At 42.3% G+C, this 23,934-nt stretch overlaps 1 protein-coding gene across 1 annotated transcript; it reads left to right on the forward strand.

Moving 5' to 3' along the window:
* Positions 1–997: 997 nt before the first annotated feature.
* On the forward strand, positions 998–17,163 carry tfap2b (transcription factor AP-2 beta; the record flags this gene model as incomplete). The annotated part of the gene is made up of 7 exons (XM_080744497.1): positions 998–1,045; positions 3,403–3,855; positions 6,509–6,560; positions 8,602–8,821; positions 8,937–9,055; positions 9,893–10,034; positions 16,890–17,163. The coding sequence occupies 7 exons, from the start codon at positions 998–1,000 to the stop codon at positions 17,161–17,163; spliced, it is 1,308 nt and encodes a 435-aa protein (XP_080600623.1).
* Between the last annotated feature and the right edge of the window lie 6,771 nt (positions 17,164–23,934).

The raw sequence follows: 23,934 nt of genomic DNA on the forward strand, positions 1-23,934 counted from the left end.
AATAGACAAGGTATAATACAAATACATACTAATTAATACAATAATTAGGTTAATAATTAAGGTTAATTGCGCATAATATTAATGTAATTGTAAACTAAAGCACTGCTAATTGTTGGCTATCAATTTGATCAAGTGTTTCTGTATAGTTTCTATAGTTCTGGTGTGAGATGGAAAAAACATAATTCCGCCTATAGTCAGTGGTAATAATTTCTAGACTCTACCCTCAATAGTCAAGATAATTATTGGACTGACTGCATGTATCATAATAGGCTATATGTCTTTATACCTGTCTATAGTATTACTCTAATTATTATCATAGTATTACCTATATGAAACTCATTTTATTCTCACTCAACTTCAATTTGCTGCATGTAGGCTATTTCACTTGCTTTGACAATGTAAACGCATGTTTTCTCATGCCAATAAAGCTCCTTTGAATTGAATTGCTTATATTTATTACATTAGCAGTACAATAGTTTATGAACAGTGTATGCCTCCTTGCTCTCCCACATTTCCAGTCGTTGTCGGGTGGAAACCTTGTATGTCCAAAACCGTTTGTTTTGTATTTATCATTTTAGTTAAAAACTAGTGAAAACAGCCAATGTACAAGCACACAACGCCTCACACCGCCAGGCGTTGTGTGCTTGTAGATCAGCTGTTTTCACAACTTGTGTGCGATGGCCTTGTATGATGAAAGCAGTGCTTTATACTTTGCGAAAAAATGTACAAATTTGAAACTTGGAGATACGAGGTTTCTGCCCGACAGTGACGATACTCTTGTAAAGGTTTTCCCATTCATAAGGTCTGCCTGCTTCTTGTACGGAGGAGGGCGGAGAGAGAGACAAAGAGAGGGAGTGAAAGAGATGGAGAATGATGAGAGAGAGAGAGAGAGAGAGAGAGAGAGAGAGAGAGAGAGAGAGAGAGAGAGAGAGAGAGAGTTGAGGCATCCACCTCTCACTCGGGTGCATTCAGTTTACAGACACCATAGAGAGAAGCCATGCTGTGGAAGCTAGTTGAGAATGTCAAGTATGAAGATATTTATGAGGTAACGTTACCCGTTCAGCTGCTTATGATGCCTCCTTATTCATGATTTTACAATGCAATGCATGAAATGAATTGTTATTTAATTAACATAGTCTACCCTGTGCGCCTATTTTTATATTGCAGTGGATTAGAAACTAGACGGAGTATAGCTATTTGATTAAATGAATATCCACAAAAAACGTTATTATTACTTGATTATTTTGCAGTTACTGAGCAGTGTGCTTTTATTCTGTTCGGGAAATGGATAATAATGTATCTTTATCATTTATATAACTATAGCATCAAATTCTTCACTGATAAATGCGATATATCTAGATAATAATTAGTTATTATTATAGCATATATTAGTGAAGAATTTGATGCTAGAATGCCACCGTTTAACGGTTAAATAATAAGATAGACTTGAATAGAAATCTTGGTGTTTTATTTGATTTCTTTAATCTTTATAGAAAATAAGGCATTATAGCTTCATGCTGAAAAACAATCAAACAATCGAATAATTAAATTGTCCAATAAATAAATAAATACAAATCCAGTCAGTCAGATGTGGATGGGGTCAGGGCAGGGACGGGGAAAACGAAGCATGTGTCAGAGAGAAGAAGAAGTATGTAAATCATTTTGGCTTTGGTCCCAGAACAATAAAAAAGTAATTGAGGGTGAAGGAAGCGCCACGCGCTGCATGGTGAAACTATGCGTCAGCTCTCGCTGAATGGACTCGATCACAAAGAGCGGAGAAAGAAAGGCCAACCATAGCGAGGCCCTGATGGGTTCATCTCGGCGGGACGCCCATCGTGTCTCGTGCCGCACATGGCTTCACTCTCACGGTGTGACGGTGGAGGACTATAATGGGACACTTCATACGGCATACAATACTAGTAGCCTATACTGTTTATAGGTTCTTTTGACCGGTGAAAAGAACCTAAATGCGTGAAAGGGGACGTGCGTGACCCCTTTCACCCCTGCACGTCGGAGACTTGTGTCGTCTTCGTTTAGTTAGGCTGTCAAAAAACAGATGCAGATTAAAAGTGCCTGGTTGGTTCAAGGGCCGATTAAAAGTTGGATTAAGCTTCATGCTTGCATGCATGGGGAGCAATGGAGAGATAATAAAGTTGGACCAAGTTTTGACTTTTTTTGCTATTTATGATTGTTCTTTGTGTTTAATGGCTGCAAGTTAAGGGGCAGGTACATTTTATATGATGCCAGTGTGCGCTTTTTTTTTTTTTTTTTTTTTTTTTTTGCGTAAAAGGTCCCCAAAATCCACAACTGTAGGCTTAGTAGTTAGGGGGTTCCATCTAGATCAGTGTTTCTCAAACTTTTACATTTCAACTCTGACAGTATGCAACGTTACAGACCCCTGTGGGTCAATTTGGACCCCTGTAATTGAACCCACAGATTCCCTGGCTGGAATCCACTTTGAGAACAGAACCACTGATCTAGATTTTGGCACCTGCTGGTTGACTGATGGAGAGAGAGAGACACACACAGACACCTCTCTCTTTCTGCACGCGCACTGTCTTTCACGCGTGAAACGTCACTCGGGGTTGCGCAGGCGAGAGGAGCTTTCATGCTTGGTGTGTCGCCAGTCCCCTGCCTGCCTTAGCGCGCATTAATATTCCTGTGAGTGTTCAGTCATGAATAACAATTACACCGTACCGGGGTAGAGGCGGGAGCACCGGGCTATACTACTCACACACACTGCGGCGCGAGCTTCGGGCTGAAGAAGGGTCCTGTGTGCTTGGGAGACTAGAAATAAAAAACTACTTTTCGTATTTATCTGGAATTCTTCCTGTGCGCTTATTATGTTATGAATGTCTGCACCTCCCCGTGCTTCTGTGCATGGTTCCCGGTGGTGTCCTAGTCCGGTCTATAGTCTGTAGTCCCACTGGTTTGCCAGTATTTGGCTAGAGAGCCCGGTTGTTGGCACCTGCAGGCAGCACTGCACGACGGTAAACAGATGTTAGTCCACTCCTATTCCACCACGGTGAGTTTTGTGGCTGCGGAATGTGTGATCTATTTTTTTTTTAAATGTGTTGATTGATCTGATATTAGCTTTGCCTTCTGCACGATTTTTTCTGGTGCATTTCTTTTTTACCCTGTAGGCCCATAACTTATAGGCATTTGGACGGATTTGTGTTTCTGTTCTTTTATGGCACCCTTTGATAATAACATAACGCATAGTCTAATGTTGTTTAAAGTTTGCATGCACGGTAAGGTTGGCTGGTATATATTTGCTGTTTGAGTTGGCTTGATGTCCCAGGCGGCCTGGCTGATGTGTTCGTGAAGGACGTTGGCTCCTTCTCACCGCGGCTTCGTGTTATTTATTTCTCCTCCGTGTGATTTTTCTTCACCTCCATGAAGGACCGGCATGACGGCGTCCCGAGCCACAGCTCGCGGCTGTCCCAGCTGGGCTCGCACGCGGGACCCTACTCTAGCGCGCCGCCGCTCTCTCACGCGCCCTCCTCGGACTTCCAGCCTCCGTATTTCCCCCCTCCGTACCAGCCGCTAGCTCACTACCAGAGCCAGGACCCCTACTCCCACGTCGGCGACCCCTACTCCCTCAACTCGCTGCACCAGACCCAGCAGGGCGCGTGGGGCGCGCGGCAGCGGCAGGACGCGGCCGGGGAGCGCATGGACAGTTCGTCGCTGCTGGCCCAGCCCAGAGCCTCGCTCCCCCAGCTGTCCGGACTGGACCCGCGCAGGGACTATGGCGGCGTGCGGCGGCCCGACGTGCTGCTCCACTCCACGCACCCGGGACTCGAGCACGGCATGTCCGATGGACTGCTGCACGGGCTGCACGGCATGGACGACCAGGTCAGTGCTTAATACTAAAGGGTTTTTGTGAGGCTGAAGATGCTTTCCAGCATAAAAAGTACGATTTTATAGTATGGTTTATAGAAGTCAGTCAATTGTCTTTCACATATTCATATATATTTAACCCTATAAGGCTTAAAGGCCCTACAGCACATATTTACATGCAGTGGTTCTCAATCTTTTTCACGTCAAGGTCTAAATTATGTATTTAGCAACGGACCTCCATCTGAACATATTTTGGGCCAGGGATGGATTTATATGAGATACTTCAGTGGTTTCCAGCTTAGTCTTTTCATGGATCTCCTTTTAGTAGACCTTGTACCAGTGAACTGTACCGTCATGTCATGAAACTGTACCTTTTCCTATGCACACTTCTAATAAAGTCTTCAATCAATCAATCAATCAATCAATCAATCAATCCCCTATTTATGTTGTGTTTCAAAAATTCAATATAGACATATATATATATTTTAAGTGTTTTTGATTTCACTGGAACCCCCAAAAGGACCCCTGGGGATCCCCGGACCCACTGGCCTACACAATTTCTAATTTCCTGGGAATAACATTTTTTTTTAACGACTGACAATAAGACAACGTTCTGGAGGAATAGCATAACCTTGTGTTCAAAACCGTTCGTTTTGTAGACCTATTTATCATTTTTAAAAATGATTTAGAATAGTGAAAATAGCCAAGCACACAACGCCTGGCATCGCGAGGCGTTGTGTGCTTGTAGATCGGCTATTTTCACTAGTTGTGTGCGACAGTCTTGTATGATGAAGCAAGGCTTTACTTTACAAAAAAAAAAAACTTGGAGATACGAGGTTTCTGCCCAAATTGGCAACCGATGTGACACTGCATGGTCTGATGTTAGAAGGCTATATTTCTACATTTACACTGCATTGAAGTTTATTTTCAATATTATAATTGCCCTGATTAATCTACAAGGAACGCCATAACTGTTGACCAAATTGCATATAATGTAATGTTGCCATGTATCGTTGCTATTAGGGTTAGAGGGTCAACGAACTTAGATTCCCCCAGGGCTGATGGGGTCACCACAGCTGTAGCCTATAATAATGCAAATGGCCTGGAGGCAACAAAACTGTCTTAAAAGAGACACAATAGCACTGTTAGCACAGGCTCCATGTTTTATAGCTGGCTATCGGTATAGTTTGTGGTTCAAATTGCTAAATGCTGCTCAAATGCAATGTGTACACTACTGACACAAGGCATTGTTTAAACAATTAACGCCGTGTCAATAAACAATTATGACTGAATTAGAAAGTATGACACTTTTTGTCTGCTACAATTTGTAACAACACAGTCGTTTCATGATGATTTGGTTTGATTTCTATATCCTACCAAAATATTATAATTACAGTAAAATAAACGTTGCAATTACATCATAATTATTATTATTATTACCCCTATTATTATGCTAGCATACTATTATTAAGCATTTTAAATGCTCTAATTTAATGAAACTGCCTATTTTGAAAGATTATTTGAAGATACAAATTGTGCACAATAAACAATACATACATATACATTTTGTGGAATGTAATATAAAGCTTTGTAGAATTGGCCCCATTGAGCCTGCCATTTAAATGTAAACTTAAATATGCATTATTTCAGATTTTAATGTTATTCTGCCATGCATGGGTTTATTCCATTTACCCTGGCTTTGACGCGATATTCAGATATTTTGTTTAACACTTATTGCAATAATAATAACCAGTAAGACTCCCTAATCGGGAGATAAGCGACCGTAGGTCGCTTATCTCCACAAATAGGGCAAAAATGTGTTTTTCCAAAATCTTCCTGATCCATGTTGATGAATAATAATAAAAATAATGATATAATGATTGTATAGCCTACAGCATATTTCAAGAGGAATTTACGGGGATTTAATTCAGGGGATGATTTAAATAATGGTTCCTAGAGAGAGCCGTAGAGGTTGTGTTAAATATGAGAAACAGAATGACAGAAAGATACAACACCATGATGAGCTAAATTCAGCCGGATCTGACAGCACGCGGACATTAAAGGAGTAGTTCACCACTTTTCAACCTGTCTTCATATAATAGGTCCTCACTAATGTTCATGATAAAATATCACAATTTTTTTCTACTCGGTCCAAGTCTCCTAGGAGAGCTGTGGGAAGTTCAGAATCCATCGTCTTGTGACGTCATCATTGTCCCAAAAAGAATTTTTAATCAATATTTTTGAAAAAAATATTTAGATTTTTATTATCGCGAGAACAATGGCTTCCACTTTTCAGGAATAGAAAGCCTGCAGTTTCTATAAGCTGGATTGGCAATCGATGATGTCACAAGACGATGGGTTTCTGACCTGCCCACAGCCCTCCTCTGAGAAAAAAAAAAAAAAAAAAAAAAGCTATTTTTGAGTGAGGACCAATTATATGAACATAGGTTGAAAAGTGGTGGAGTGCCCCTTTAATGTCAAATAACTTTAAAGACATAAAATGCTCCCAGTCCCATGCAGGGTCAGGTGCCAGGCCTATCATATTTTACTGCGGACTGAATCCCGTGTCAATGTTACGACTCATTATTTACTAGAAAGGTTAAACTATACGATTATTTTCCAGTGAAAGTCTAATGCTGTGTGTGTTCATCTCTGCTGTAACTAACAGGGCATCGATGACAACGGGATGAGCATCCTGGACCAATCAGTAATTAAGAAAGGTACACACGCACGCCCGCGCGCACACACACACACACACACACACACACACACACACACACACACACACACACACACACACACACACACACACACACACACACACACACATCATCATCATCATCATCAGCAGCAGCAGCAGCATCATAAGTTGTGTCTTTTACAATGAATGAATATGCAGGTTAGATTTAAGAATGACGGTTATAGGAGAGTGGTTCTCAAAGTGAGGTCCGGGGACTCCCAGGGGTCATGGAGGGGTGCCCCAGCCCCCAGGGGGTCCGCAGCTAAATTAGTTGAAATAGCATCGAAATCAGCTTTGCCACTTCAAATTTGGCTATTCATTCAAAATAACCGACCTCACCTTACATAAGCTCACTGTTGCATCATGAACCATGAAGCATTGTGAGCTTGTTGAACATTAATTAAAACACAAATCCTCTCTTATGGGGTCCAAATAAACTAAGGCTATCAAGGGGTTCTCAAAGTGGATTCCAGGGACTCTGTGGATTCCTTTATGGGGGTCTAAATTGACCCATACAAGTCTGTAATTCTGACAGGGTACAAATGGAACCAAATGAACCCGAACAGGTTCATTTGGTTCCATTTGTACACTGCCAGAATTAAGGGGAGACCTTGAAATATGAAAGTTTGAGAAACACTGAATTAAGGGATCCTTAATAAAAAAGTTTGAGAACCACAGAGTTATTGTGCTGGTTGGATTGGCACATGGTGGTGGCACCGAGTGAGTCCCAGAGTGTTTGACATGGGGTCCTCTCCTCTCTCTCCTCTCTGATGATGTGAGGTGATTTAGTTACGGGGTGTTGAGTGAGCGCAGCTCCCCGCGGGGCATTTAAGCCGCTGATGTAATAAATGGCAGCGCTCACGGAGATCTCGTGAGCTCGTTTAGAAGCTAATCTGCGGTATTATCCCCCGCGGAGCCATCAAAAACCAAACCCCTCGCGCTGGGCTGGCGTGCGTGGCCCCGCGCGCCGCCCGCCCGCCTGCCATGCTTTCTTTACCCCATTAACGCGAGCATTAACACGGATCGGATGAAGAAGCGAGCTTCTCTCGCGGTGGGATCTTAACCGGCCGTGGAAGAGAGACGGGGAGGTGGTTAATGCGATTTTTTTGGAGGGGGGAAAGCGCGAGTCAATCAACAATCGATAATATCATAGAGAGGGAATGTCTCGCCACATTAAATAACGGTAAATGCCCGGCGCGAGGGCGCGTTAGCAGGCCGGGGAGGAGGCCGCCCTCCTCGGAGTTGGAGCGCGTGGTCGCACGATGCAGCTAATCAAAGTTTGAGAGAGAAAGTGCAGTCACAGTGCTAACATATGCAGTTGTGCACAGCCTTATAGGCTAATATTCCTGACAGCAAATGCACAATAATGCTTATGGTTTTGTCAGTTACAACGGCTCTGAGAACACATCATTTATAGCCTATTCCCTTCAACTGTAGGTTACTGTATGCTACATACATTATTTTGTTTTGATTGTATAGTGTTCCAGCATGTTAACGCCAAGCCAATTCATGGGTTGCATTTGTAGTCCTAAACGGCCATGCATGTTGAGGACCAACACAGGTGTTTCAATTTGTCTGATTGGCATTCATTGAACTAAATGTTCTATGCCAATCAGAACACCTGTGTTGGTCCTCAACATGGCTGGTGTAGGACTAAATGCAACCCATGAATAAAGACATTTTAATTCAATTAAAGTGAGTGAGTGAGTGAGTGAGTGAGTGAGTGAGTGCCAGCCTAAAGATAACGACGTTATGGTTATGTTGACCTGTGTCACTGTCGGGCGGAAACCTCGTATCTCCAAGTTTCAAATTTGTAGTAAAGCCCTTCTTCATCAGACAAGTCACAAGGCCTTCGCACAAAAAGTAGCGAAAACAGCAGATCCACCGCGAGGCGTTGTGTGCTTGTAGATCGGCTGTTTTCACTAGTTTAGTTCGTTTTTTTTAATGATAAAAAGGAACGGTTTTGGACATCCAAGGTTTCCACCTGACAACGACGCTATGTTCCTTCCTCCACGGTTCAGTTCCGATGCCACACCACAAGATGGGCTCCCTGATGCTGGGAAAGGACGGCCTGATGGGCGGCGTGTCGGTCAACATCAACGAGGTGTTCTGCTCCGTGCCGGGCCGCCTGTCGCTGCTCAGCTCCACCTCCAAGTACAAGGTGACCGTGGGAGAGGTGCAGAGGAGACTGTCCCCGCCGGAGTGCCTCAACGCCTCGCTGCTGGGAGGCGTGTTGAGGAGGTACAGTAGGCCTATATATGAGACATGGGCCCTTTCTTTGTGCACCTGCTAAAACTTAGTTAACCCACGTCATGTCGCACGTTTTAAAACAATAATTCGTTTCATTTTCGTACAGAGCAAAGTCCAAAAACGGTGGCAGATCTCTGAGAGAGAAGCTGGAGAAGATTGGACTGAATTTACCCGCTGGAAGACGCAAGGCTGCCAATGTCACACTACTGACATCTCTAGTAGAAGGTAGGCTTTTAGGCTGTATAGGCCTAGGGCCTAGTACGGCCTACCAGACAGTAGTAGGCTACTCCATTATTCCATATGAAGTAGGCCTAGTTGACGCTTGCCACTTAGCAGTTAGCCTCATGCAGTCTAACCCCCAACTCAACCTATTGTCAAACAACCTAGCAAGAAATATATGCTATAAGTAATGATGATGTATACGTAAATAGGCGCTGACATTTGTATAGCCGCCTAGCTATAAACAATGGAATATAGCCACACCATTTTGGCACTATAGGCAGCATAGGCCTTGATTAGCCTATTTATCCCACCATCTCCACCACATATAGCTGTCACAGATTTATAGAGATGCACGATCATGAAATTACGGCCGATATCCGATAACCGACATTTTACAGGCTCATATCTGTCGATACCGATTCCGATACGATACGATATGTATTACATTATTATATTATAATGCAATATATATACTGTATCTTATCGAAATCGGTATCGACAGATATGACCCTGCAAATAGAAATTTAATATTTTTATTTAAAAAAAGAAGCTTTCCCAGGGCTTACAAAGGGCTTTTTCAGCTTCACATTCAAATGTGAATAAAAAAAATAAAATAAAAAATATCGGCTAAACCGATCAGTTATTTTGGTATCGGTTAGATACCGATTTTATGTGGCCGATATTGCAGATACCGATATGATGGCCCGATTAATGCATCCCCAGTTTTTAGCCTTAGGCCTACGCCGTCATACAACAACATGATATCACGGACGTTAAGAATAGTTCCACCAGGCCAGAGTGAATCTGTGTTTGACACATTGAATCCACGCACCCTCTCAGGTGAAGCGGTCCATCTGGCTCGTGATTTCGGATACCTCTGCGAGACGGAGTTTCCCACCAAAGCCGTGAGCGAGTACCTCAACCGGCAGCACGCGGACCCCAGCGAGCTCCACGCGCGGAAAAACATGCTACTGGCAACAAAGTGAGTCATACACACAGCATGCCATGTAGCTTACACACACACACACACACACACACACACACACACACACACACACACACACACACACACACACACACACACACACACACACACACACACACACCCACCCACACCCACACACACACACCACATACATTCACAATGAATGGAGTCCAGTTTACGTTTGAAGGAAACTGGAAGTGCTTTAATTGTATTTTTATCATTTCTTCGGTCACGTCACATGAGATTGGCGACTAGAAAGAGGCCCACGATTTTGTCCCTACGATGACACAAAACACATAGAACCTAATTGTAGTAATTAATTAATAATTACAATTATCTACAATTCTAAATACCCAATACAATTGTCACTGCCTTGAAAGTTACATTTCCCTTTCTTTTTTTTCTTTCTTTCTTTCTTTCTTTCTTTCTTTTTATTTATTTATTTTTAATCAGGGAGCAATTAAGTTTAGTTACCAATTAACACAGTGAGACTGTAATTAAAATAAATTCATACACATTGGTACTATAGCTTATATCCTCCATGAATCCTTCTTTGTTCCATTTGTTTGATATAGCTGCTTTGCTGAGTAAATTAATTCAGTGGTCTCTGATTTTAAATCAGTGATTTGGTTTACAAACCTATTCAGCCTAAGGAAAAAGACAATTCTTGAAAATATGTCAGCATTCTTTCAACAATGGGTTGAGACTATATCACATACATTAAATTTTTACAAAATGATCATTATCAATCATTCTGCCCATGAAACCAAAGAAAAACAGAACGTTCTGATCAGAACCGTTTAAGACACCAAACAAAAAACCCAATGGAAGCGTTTTATTATAACCTTAGTTGTACTTCACCTTAATCAGCCTGTGTGTGTGTGTGTGTGTGTGGGTGTGGGTGTGTGTGTGTGTGTGTGTGTGTGTGTGTGTGTGTGTGTGTGTGTGTGTGTGTGTGTGTGTGTGTTGAGCGTTGTGGACGTTTGATGCTCAGATATGAACCTGTTCCAACGTGGTGGGTTTGCTGCTCTCCTGTTAAAAATTCATTATTTATCAGTGGAGTGTTTCAAGTCGTCAGAGAACAACAGTGGGAGCCTTGAGTGTAGCCCTGGGGTGGCAGCTTCTCCCCTCTCTCCTCCCGACCCCCTCACCCCAGCTGGGCTCACCCAACCCGGCCTGTCACTCATCGCTGTAGCTCTGCCCCTAGGCTGCTGATAGGGTGTGTGTGTGTGTGTGAGAGCCAAAGAGAGAGAGACGGGAGGGGGGGTGTCTGTGATTCCAAAAAATCAGAGCCCTATCTATGAGTTAATTTGGTGATTTGTTGAAATTTAACAAGGAGGAGTAGGGCTGGGCGATATTGCAAAATTAAATATCACAATATGTTTTGACCGAGTTCCAAATACCGATATCGTGACGATAATAGTTTAGGTTTGTGATGATATAAAAAATGTATTGATTTATTCGACATATTTGAGAACACTTTCCAAAATGGCGAAACATTTCAATCTAAGCTCACAATGTTTTGCGATGCGACGCGTTGTGAGCTTGTGGATCAGCTATTTCTCACTATTTATGTGGATTTTAAAATGTTTTAAGTACAAAATACATCTTAAGTGATTACAATCAGCTTAATAAATCCTAGACTCATGTTATGACATTGATATAACATCAATATCGTCACTGTCGGGCAGAAACCTCGTAACTACAAGTTTCAAATTTGTAATTTTTTTTTTCGCAAAGTAAAGCACTGCTTCATCATACAAGGCTGTTGCACAAAAGTAGTGAAAACAGCTGATCTACAAGCACAGAACGCCTCGCGGTGCGAGGCGGTGTGTGCTTGTAGATCGGTTGTTTTCACTATCTTAAATCATTTGAAAATGATGAATACAAAACAAACGGTTTTGGACATACAAGGTTTCCACCCATCAATGACGATATATTTCCCAGCCCAACAAGAAGGATGGTTGATGGTGAGAAGGAGGGAGCAGGCTCTGGTTGTAGTGGTGGGGTTGGCATTCCCCTAAAAGTTGTAACTATAGACTGTGGACTCCTAGGACTAGGAGATTGAAGATGGATCTTTCACATGTCACATTAAAAACGGAAATGTGAGAGTGTTGTGCTTTGCGATATAATAATGCCTATAAACATATAGTTTATCTACTGTATGTTTCCAGTCAATGTTTAGGACCAATATTCTATTTTATACATTTACACATCCTTAGTCTCGCGTAGCCAGACAACTATTCCACAATCTCTAAATGCTATATAGAGTCTGGAACAGCAGCTCCCTAACGGCGAGTAATGGAAACGGGCATTACCGTTCAAGAAAATATATTTTAAAATGTCATTTCTGCTAAGCAGCAAGCTAAACATGTTTATATGATTTTTATTTATATAATGATAAATGTGTGCGATGTGAGACTGAAACGGAAGTGACGAGGGGGCTTCACTTCCGCTTCATCTCGCACTCATCGTTTCTATTTCCCTTTACCGGGAGCATTTGACCAAATCGCGGAGGCAACAGTCTGGCCATGCGAGACTAAACAACATCCTTAACACAGAGGGTAAAAATCTACAAAGATTGTACACTGTCAGGGTTAAATGAACACTGAGGATTTGACTGCATATAGCATTAAAGATTGAGGTGATGTTTATGTGTTGGTGTACAGCAATGATTCTCAATCTTTTCAGGCCGTGACCACCAAAAATAATCATATTTGAACTGGGGAACCCCCACCCTGATAGACACTTGAATAAGAGTTGAGGCATTACATTTTGTTTGACTAAATTATAGCAGCAAATAGCAGATCTACAAGCTCACAACGCCTCCTATTGCGTCCACCCCCCAAAATCATGTGGGGACCCCCCTGGGGGTCCAGACCTGCAGGTTGAGAACCATTGGTGTACAGTAGCTTATCGTCGTTGTCGAGCGGAAGTTTCAAATTTGTACGTTCTTTCGTAAAGTAAAGCCCTGCCATCATACAAGGCCGTCGCACAAAAGTAGTGAAAATAGCCGGTCTACAAGCACACAACGCCTCACGGTGCGAGGCGTTGTGTGCTTGTAGATCTGTTGTTTTCACTAGTTTAAATCATTTTTAAAATGATAAATGCAAAACGACAGTGCCTTCCCACAGAGTAAAATATATGAAATCGTCCCACTGGAAGAGTTAAAAACATCTATCTAGTGTTATAGATTTAAAGGGATATTTCACTTTCAAAAAAACTTTCTTTATTTTTCTTCATTCAGTATTTAGTTATTTGATAGGCTATTCATTTCCCCCAATTTGCCCCCTTCCAGGACCTTCCTGTACAAACCCATGTAGGGAAAATGGGGGGAAATGAATATCAAATATCTAAATACTGAATGAAGAAATTCAAAAACTGTCTTGGGTGTTCCCAAAAGCCTGATTAGATGATAAAATGACAAAAAGTTTTTTTGAAAGTGAAATATCCCTTTAATAGAGCTTCGCCTTTTACATTGGGAAGTTTTTGTTTTTCATTCAAACAGTTGTACAGTAGGCTGTTGGTACTTTTATTAATGTGTGATAGAAGTATATGTTAGGTAATTTTGCTGCGTAAATCAGTCCTGGTTTAGAGCATAATCCTGTCAAGAGCAGAATCAATACGGCATGATGTACTGTTGTTTTCACAGCTTTGCAAAACCCTAATAAGGCTACGGTCGTAACGCACATAACTTTGTATTCAATGGGAGCGGAGCATTTTCACACGGAAAGCCGCGGGATGGTAACAAAACCGCTCCGTTCCCATTGAAAACCATTGCAAAAAGACGGCCACATATGATATGAGGCAGATTTAAAGTTAGGTGTGGCCGTTCCCTAATGGGATTCAGGATTATTCTGGATGGTACAGGGAGTGTGGGTGTATTTAACCATGTTAGACCCTATCAATTATAATGACGGGGGACCACCAGGGCTCTGTACTGGACTGCTTCTTTTTCAATCTACACCAAATCTCTTAGTCCAAAACAGACGATCTACAAGCTCACTAAGGGGCCTTTTCCACCGGCAAAGAACCGGTTCCAGAACCAGTGCCGGTTCAACTTTCCTGGAACCTTGGTTGGTTCTTGCGAACCGGCTTGCGTTTCCACCAGATTGAACCATGATTGAACCAGAGGAACCAAGGATTTTGTGGTTCCCGTTCGGAACCAACTTTTACGGTGCGGAACCAACTCGGTTCTCGGTGTTAAAGCTCACCTCTGGTTCATCCCATAGGCCGGGAGAAAGAAACAGAACCGGTTCTTTGCCGGTGTCACGTTGCAATGCATTGTGAGCTTGTTTATTTTCGCAGAAAGTTCGCCCTAGAATAGGGATGCTAGACTAGTAGGCTTCATGTGTTAAGGCATTTTACAGTGGCATTCTCGTCCCCTCTCCAACTCCCCCAACCCAACCCTGTCCCACCCACTGAATGTATTTTACAACTGCTACTACTACTATTGCTATACAGTCTGTTCTCCATGGAGGAAATTATACAGCAACAGTGTAAGCATGTATGAAGTGGAATCACAATTCTTTTTAAGGCAATGAAGTCCAATTGGACTTGTTTACGCATGAAAAAGAAATAAAAGTTATAGGCTGACAGCATAAAAGTAAACCGAATAATGATGAGTGGGTATATAATATAAGCTACTGAAGCCTATAATGTATTGTGTCAGCTTTAACATTATGTTCCTGCCACAAAGTGAGTTGGTTGAAGTAGTTGAGGAGGTTTTTTTGTAATATAGTGTACTGATAGAAAACTAACACGCTGCCTTTGATCTAATATCTCATGTTAAAATGTTTGGCCATAGAAAGGAGAGATATATTCATGTAAATCTCCTCTAATTCTCTGTGAAAACAGGGAAGAATTACGATAGCATGCTGTTATTTACTTCAGACACCAATACACAGTAAAATACTGTTAACACAATTAAAAATAATGTCTCCAAGACATTGGCACGATTGGGCATAACTGGTGTAGTTGGCAGTATATAGCAAGCTGTTGGTGGATACACGCACATCCAAAAAGACTGCAACAGGTGCTGGACCAAAAATTAGAATAGTAGAAAATAAGAGAAAGTCCACACACTTGTCTAGATGCTCCCCAAATCAATGTATTGAAGTCAGAGGAATAAACATTTTGGCCTACATTGGCCTTCTTCAGGTGTAAACGCCTTCATCAGGTGTAGCTGGCAGTATAGCCTTACTGCCTGCATTGTTGTTTGCTCCAGGAAAAGCAGATGTACGGCCCGACTCAAAGGTCTGATCTACAAACTCTCAATGCGATGAGTAAGCTTGTAGAAGTGCTATTTTCGGTCTATATGACATAATCCTACAACAGTATCGAGGGTTTAAGTGGTTAACACTCAAGGATGTTGCAGTGCCATAATAAATACTCCATATCCCTGACATCACCGTGTTCCCCTCTCTCGCAGTGCCATATACTCCATCGCAGTGCCATATACTCCATCGCAGTGCTATATACTCCATCGCAGTGCCATATACTCCATCGCAGTGCCATATACTCCATCGCAGTGCCATATACTCCATCGCAGTGCCATATACTCCTTCGCAGTGCCATATACTCCATCGCAGTGCTATATACTCCATCGCAGTGCCATATACTCCATCGCAGTGCTATATACTCCATCGCAGTGCCATATACTCCATCGCAGTGCTATATACTCCATCGCAGTGCCATATACTCCATCGCAGTGCTATATACTCCATCGCAGTGCCATATACTCCATCGCAGTGCTATATACTCCATCGCAGTGCCATATACTCCATCGCAGTGCTATATACTCCATCGCAGTGCTATATACTCCATCGCAGTGCTATATACTCCATCGCAGTGCCATATACTCCTTCGCAGTGCCATATACTCCATCGCAGTGCTATATACTCCATCGCAGTGCCATATACTCCTTCGCAGTGCCATATACTCCATCGCAGTGCCATATACTCCTTCGCAGTGCCATATACTCCATCCCTGACATCCCGTGTGTTAGATTAATAAATATATGGATCCATGAATAAATCCATAACCAAAATAAGACTCAGAGACAGCCAAAAGGACTATATCAATAAATTGTTGTATTTTGAAGAGAGCAGACAAGGAGGACAAACAGTGAGCATACCATCCTAGTGGCAGCTTGCTAATCTCTCTCTCCTAAAGACGGTGGTAAGACATACAGTATATATAAAGTACAATATCACCGTGGGACTCATTGGTTGGTTCCATGTCATAACAAGAAGACAGAGACATGTAGGGTCCTGGTAACTTTCCACTAGCCAGAACTTACAGTACAACCAAAAGACCAAAACTTACAATATAGGTATAATGTAAGTTCAGACAGTAGTTCACAGAATATTAGGGATGCTCCGATTGCGATTTTTGGGGCCGATACCGATCACCGATCAACTGGAATCAGTATCTGCCGATACCGATATTCCCCGGGCGATCACAGCGTCAAATCCATACATTCTTCTATTTATTGCAGCATTTATATATTTAATGATTCTTCTTACAAAACATTGACATTGTATATTAAGTATAAACATTAGGAGTTTGCAGGTCCTTTAGTATCCAATTCAACTAGGAGTTGAAGCTGAGGTTACATTCAGTCCCACAGATAAATATTGTGAAAACAGCTGATCTAGCTTGTAGATCGGCAAAGCCGATACCGATCAAAGCCGATATATATGGGCCGATCGCCGATCACTCACCGATCAATCGGCACATCTCTACAGAATATAACTTTTATGGTCATATGAGCCTCATACATGGATCATACAGTACAATTATGTATCATAATTTATCTATCACCCCGTTCCCCTCTCCATTCCCCTGCAGACAGCTGTGCAAGGAGTTCACGGACCTGCTGGCCCAGGACAGGACGCCGCTGGGCAACTCTCGCCCCTCGCCCATCCTGGAGCCCGGCATCCAGAGCTGCCTGTCCCACTTCTCCTTCATCACGCACGGCTTCGGCTCGCCGGCCATCTGCGCCGCGCTCACCGCCCTGCAGAACTACCTCACCGAGGCGCTCAAAGGACTCGACAAGATGTTCCTCAGCAGCAACAACCCGCCCGGGCGGCGGCGTTGGCCGGCACGGCGGCGAGGCCGCTAACAAGGCCGGAGACAAAGACGTCGAGAAGCAGCGGAAATGAAACCCGGAGGGTGGGGTCAGGGTGTTGGGGGGAGGATTGACCAGAGCAGGGGCGTCGCACCAAATTCTGGAAGGATTCACTTCAATTATTTTGTGCTTTAACTGTTGAAAAATAGCAGATATACAAGCTCAGAGTGCCGCGCTGTGAGCTTGTAGATCTGCTAATTTGAAAAAATCGTGAAAACTCGTGCAAGTCTGAATATTTCAAATCCTGCTAAGGTTTTTTGAAAAAAGAAACTATGTTTCCATGTCAGTTGGTGCTCAAACCTTTTCACGTGAAGGACCCCCAAAATGTTATGTATTTGGCCACGGACCCCCATCTCAAAATATTTAGTTCCAGGGACCCCTCCAGAAGTAAAATCTCAGTTACAAATGTTCGCTTAATACTAAATAAATACATATATTCAAAGATTTGCACACATTTTCACGACTTTTCAAAAATAGCATATCTACGAGCTCGCAGCGTGAGCTTGTAGATCTGCTATTTTTCAATAGCTAAAGTATAAAATAATTAAGGCCTCCCTCCACCTTGGCCCTGGTGGTAACTCAGTCCCACTTCCCCCCACCTTGTGACGCCCGTGGACGAGAGAGGAGAGGAGAGTGGGAGGCAGACAGACGGACAGACATAGAGCTGTTAACACTACCGTTACTTCAAGCTTTACGCCACTGAGACTGACCTACCGTACCACACACAGGGCCGAGGAGGAAGAGGAAGAGCAGGAGAAGGAGGAGAGAAGATCCACAGAGAGAGAAAACAGAGGAAACAAATAAGACACCCGTGGGCCGTGCGGTGTCGAGAGAGAGGGCGGAGGGATTTCTCATCTGAGTTGCGTTCTTTTCGTTGGCCCCCCCAGGAAATGCTGGTGTTATACGTCCAGTTTGCTCTCACCACCCCTCTGGCTGCATCCATGTGAGACTGAGCCGGGCGGATCCACAACACTGTGTGTATGTGTATGCTCGCCAGTTTCGCTTGTGTTTTTTTTTTTGTATGCACGCTGGACGCACGCCTACTATAGCGTGCTTACAGTGTCCAGTCAGTGTGGGTGTCTATACGGAGAGCGGTGACAATCTGTATCTGTGAAGAAGCTGGTTTGTCTGTTGGACTGCGTATCAGGAGTGAGGAGGTGGTCTTAATTTATGTGTGTAAATATTTATTTATATTAATTTAAAATGGATGGTTTGTAAATAGGTTGCGGAGTAAGGGGCCTATTTATCTGTGATTTGACCTTTGTGAGGGAGGGGGGGGAGCGAGACTCATACGATGTTATTTCTGTTCACTAGAGCTGTTGTCATGGTGCTGATGATGATGATGATGATGATGATGAAGATGGGTAGACATGCTTACGGTATAATTGTCCAGTGATTTCATTTCTATCACATTGATAATAAACCATGTGTTTTATTACGCGGGGTGTGCAGGCTGCGCCTTTTCTCCAAACTCACCATCCTGTCTGGTTATGAATGGTCCAAGGTTAGGGTTAGGGTTAGGGTTAGGATGATATGAAAATTTCATATCACGATTATTGTGACAAAAAGAAATTGCGATTCACGATATTATCGCGATAATCAAAATCCATTATCCTGGGGCGGAACATTTGCCAAAAAATAGCAGATCTACAAGCTCACAACGCGTCGCAATGCAACACGTTGTGAGCTTGTAGATCGGCTATTTTTTGTCGACTGTATCAAGTACGTATATTATAAGTACCTTTTATCAATTATAGAGGGTTCAAGTGGTACCGGATATGCAGCTCGGCAAATAAAAGGTGGATTGATCCCAGTGCATGACGGAGGACGATATCGCGATGAATTAAATGTCCACGATACGATTAGTGTTTTTTATCACGATAAACGATAACATTGCGTACCGTCCCATCCCTATAGTTTGTGTATCAATATTTAATTAACTTTTATCCATTTGTTTTAAATCCATTCTGAATCATTCTGAACAATGCTGTTCTTAATTATTGAATTCATGATATGAGAGAAAACGGGGGGGGGGGGGGGGGGGGATTGTTGGAATCGTAGATGAGTTGGGCCTAACAGTGAGTGTGGTGTCTTTTCATCAATGAAATGAAATGAGAAAAAATATTGGTGAATATCATTGTGATGTCTGAAGTGAGTCATAAGTGAGATGTTAGCGACAGTTTACCTATCGTCACTGTCTGGCCAGAACCTCTTAACTCCATTTTTGAGGTTATTGATTGTTTGGCATAAATCAGGACTATTGAACACCCTTTACGTCTGTGTGTTGGTTAAAATAATATTGAACCAATGAAAGCAGTAAAAAGCCCTTCGGTCAAAACCTCCCAACTCCACTTGAGCTCATTTTCCGGAAAATGAAACATTTTGGAGTTAGGCAGGTTTCGGCCCAATAGCAGAGAGGTTCTTCACATACAAAATGCATTGTAAATTTAACTGAGATGAGATGTGTACAAAACATACACACTCTCCTAGTTACAAATTGATAAATGAACACAGATAATGTGACTGAGACAGTCTCACAAACTCTATTTGTGAGATCTACTTCCACTGGGACCAAAGCCACATTTGCTGCTTGTAATTTCTGAAGGCTTTATACTATTATGTGACAAACCATTTCCAATTTAGTCATGACATTTTGATGAAACTAACTTGTTGCTTATTTTTTAATGGAAAACACACAGCCTAACCATAGGTTATAGGCTAGAAATAATAAAAGCAAATCCAAAATGGAGATCACAATCATATAATTCTCTTGGCATGATAGCAATGTAGGCTACTATAAAGATATTATGGCATATATATATATATATATAAATGAATGAAGATAAATAATGTTTTATTTGGGAGGTAGATTTCTTTTTCACTGAAGAGAATTTTTTTAATCACATGATAATGCACAACCAACAATGTAGTAATAATAATAGGCCTATAATAATATAGATCTACAATCTCAGAGCTGCGCAGATGTGACCTTGTAAAGAGCTTTTTTCGGTGCGTGCCCACCGCTGTACGACGAAGCATAATACTAATGCTATAAGATAAACAGCGCGCAGCAACAACTCAACAGAAAAGCGAGCATCATCATCATGGCCATTTCAGACTTTTAGGTGGTGGTGTGGTGGTGCTGTTGGGGGTGGGGGGGGATATTGTCTATTCCACGGAGATAATTGGCTGTATTTTCCAGCCAGTGAGGCGCTCGTTTCGTTTCGGAGAGGCTCTTTCTCTCTCTCGCACAGCGCAGGGGAATAGAAGAATCATGCCTTGCGGGCCCGCGGTTCTGCTGCGCTGGGGAAGGGAACTCGCGCCGGTATTCTAATGGTGAGACTGAGAGAGAGAGAGAGAGAGAGAGAGAGAGAGAGGAGAGAGAGAGAGAGAGGGAGAGGGAGAGAGGGGAGAGGAGAGGAGAGGGAGGGAGGGTGTTGGGAGTATAGTGGGAGAGGAGAGAGGGAGAGGGAGGGAGAGGAGGAGAGGGGAGGGAGAGGGAGAGAGAGAGGGAGAGGGAGAGGAGGGAGGAGGGAGGGTGGGGGGAGTATAGTGGCTCCGCGCTGCAGTGTGACCCGTGGAGTGGAACGCCGCGTGACGCAGGTGCAGAGTTCAGCACCCGCATGTCCGCGAGCGACTTGTGCTCAACAAGAGAGAGAGAGAGAGCGAGAGAGAGAGAGAGAGAGAGAGAGAGAGAGCAGTACAAAGCATCAGCAGCCATGTCCAAGAGCCTTATGACAGGTTGGAAGAACAACAAGCAACTAACTAACTAACTAACTGGACAAACAAATAGACTGACTAAACCAAGGGCAAAGCCAACAGCCATTCATCAAGTGACTGCGGCTTAACATTCTCAATGCACTTAATTGCACTAAATATATAATAATAGGCCTAATAATAATAGCCTAAAATAATAAAACCTATTGGCCCAATAGTTATTTAGTTACCGGTATTTGTCATATCTGAAGACAGGGGTGTCGCACCAAATTCTGGGCCCTGGGTACTTTGAAAAATAGCAGATATACAAGCTCACAGCGCGGCACCGAGTGCTGCGCTGCAGGCTTGTATATCTGCTATTTTTGAAAAAAATCTTGAAAATGTGTGCAAGTCTATTAATATTTCAAATTAAAGTAAAAAAAATATATATGTTTTTATGTCAGTGGTGCTCAAAACCTTTTCATGTGAAGGATTCCCCAAAATGATATGTATTTGGCTACGGACCCCCATCTCAAAATATTAGTTTCAGGGACCCCCCAGAAGCAAAATTTGAGTCACAAATGTTCACGTAAAAAATACATAAGTTTAATAGCAGAGGGATGAAGAATAATTAGTCTATACAGATCATATCTACAGAAATCTCTTTACATTTTTACTTTAATTTAATTAATCAATGTTCACCCTAAGGCCTATCATTTATGTTGCGATTTCTTTTTGTTCAATAGGAGAGGACTATAGCCTCTGTCAACCTTCACAACTAAATAAATCAGATGACAGACCAAAGAGAGGCACATGAGTCAAGGAAGCTATCTGACAAGATTGTTTGCCGGGAGCCATACTCCATTGACGATGAGATACTGATTTTTTTATGGACTCTCAAAATGGTTGTTTGAGGGTGCAGGGTCAAGGTGTATCTCATAAAATATAGCCCACAGTATAGGCTGCTGTAAGTCAATATAACTGCCCTAATCATCTCCATTAGGTAATACACCATTAAGTTGTTTTCTGTTTCTTTGTTGTAGCAACCAGGGGCGTCACAAGGGGGGGGGGGGGGGGGGGGGACTGATTTACTAGGGCCCAAGGTGGAGGGGCCTTAACTATTTAGCTATTGAAAAACAGCAGATCTATAAGCTTTTAAATCTGCTATTTTTGAAAAGTCGTGAAAATGTGTGCAAATCCTTGAATATAATATACTTTTTAAGCAAACATTTGTAACTCGAATTTTGCTTCTTGGGGTCCCTGGAACAAATATTTTGAGATGGGGTCCTTGGCCAAATACATATCATTTGGGGTTCTTCACATGAAAATATTTGAGCACCACTGACATAGAAACATAGGTTTTTAAAAAAAAACCTTAGAAGGATTTGAAATATTCAGACTCATTTTCACGATTTTTCAAAATAGCAGATCTACAAGCTCGCAGCGCGGCACCGCTTGTATATCTGCTATTTTTCGAATAGTTAAAGCACAAATGTGAGTGAATCCTTGTACCCAGGGCCCAGAATCTGGTAGCAACTAACTAGTCTTCCAAATTGGACAAGGAATCCATGAACTGCTTGTATGCACTGTAAAATCCTGAGTGACAGAGATAACCCAAAGACCCGACGCTGATTCTACAAATGCCTTTTAAATCGGTGGTTCTCACGCTTTCAAGATCTTTCAGAAATGTTCAAAAATAGCAGGTGTACAAGCTCGCAGCGCAAGCACGAAGTGACATGCTGTGAGCTTGTATATCTGCTATTTTTAAAGGAGTAGTTCAACCCCAAAATTACTTTTTTTCTAATGATTACTCATGCCATGGAGACTTGAGTTCAATAATATGTTTAGTTTTTCATCGCATTCCTAAGATAATAATTTGATTACAATAAATAAATGTACCCCCCATTGATTGCGGATGGGGACCCGAATGCATTTGGGTCCCATCTATACTATATTTTGCGAATGTCTGAGTGAGTGAGTGAGTGAGTGAGTGAGTGTCTGTCTGTCTGTCACAGCGTTTCTCCTCAGTGGCTGGAGCAATTGATCTGAAATCGCATCACCATTAGCATATGAACACACCTGACATAACTGTGAAGCCCGTTTGTCACTTTCACAAATCATATGCTGTATATTAGCATTTTTTATGGTGTAACTACTATCTATTCTGCATCTAGCATGAGGCATATCTATTCTGCATCTAGCATGGGGCAACATGTTTAACCAGCTCTGTGTGTGTGTGTGTGTGTGTGTGTGTGTGTGTGTGTGTGTGTGTGTGTGTGTGTGTGTGTGTGTGTGTGTGTGTGTGTGTGTGTGTGTGGGTGGGCGGGGGGGGGGGGGGGGGGGATGTTGGCTGGCCCTCTTTCAGATGTTGTCATGTAGATCGGTACACAGTATCTCTGTAGCCTTTAAACGAAACGGGTTTCTTACATTGATGCTCCTACATCATGCAAGCACCAGTTAAAGTTACTTTCCATCCCTCATTCATGCAAGCACCAGTTAAAGTTACTTTCCATCCCTCATATACTGTGTGCACAGTGCACATCCCATAACCCACACACTGCACATCATTTTGGAGCTCATATCTTTGAACGGGTAAGGGCTAGTTTAACATAATTTCCCGGTTATGAACACTCCTGTGTGGATTTCGACCTGGACAGAGTAGCAGCCTCTATAAGTGTAAAAGTGTCATTTAAATGTGGAATGAAACTAGCAAAAAAAAAACATTTCTTTTTATATATGCTCATGAATATAACAGAAACATTTGACCCATATTATTTCAAAGTTACGAAAAGGTTGAACCCCCACCTTCGAAAGAAAAGAACACTGAATATATGAATATTGCAATATTACCAAGTGTAGGTGTTTTGGCTTGTGTATGTGTGTGGGTGTCCAATCAACATTATTACTGCAATGGGTGAATTTCTTTAATATTTAGCAGATAATGGATATATTATGTTATGTGCATCCTAAGATATTGTGTTTTGTTCTATTCTATTCATTACAAGTTTCGTTTTACACACTAGAAGGCTAGAAGTCAGGACTGACATCACACATGTGAGTTGATTATTC

The sequence above is a fragment of the Nannobrachium achirus genome (assembly GCF_963921795.1).
Source record: "Nannobrachium achirus genome assembly, chromosome: 16".
NCBI classification, from domain to species: Eukaryota; Metazoa; Chordata; class Actinopteri; order Myctophiformes; family Myctophidae; genus Nannobrachium; species Nannobrachium achirus.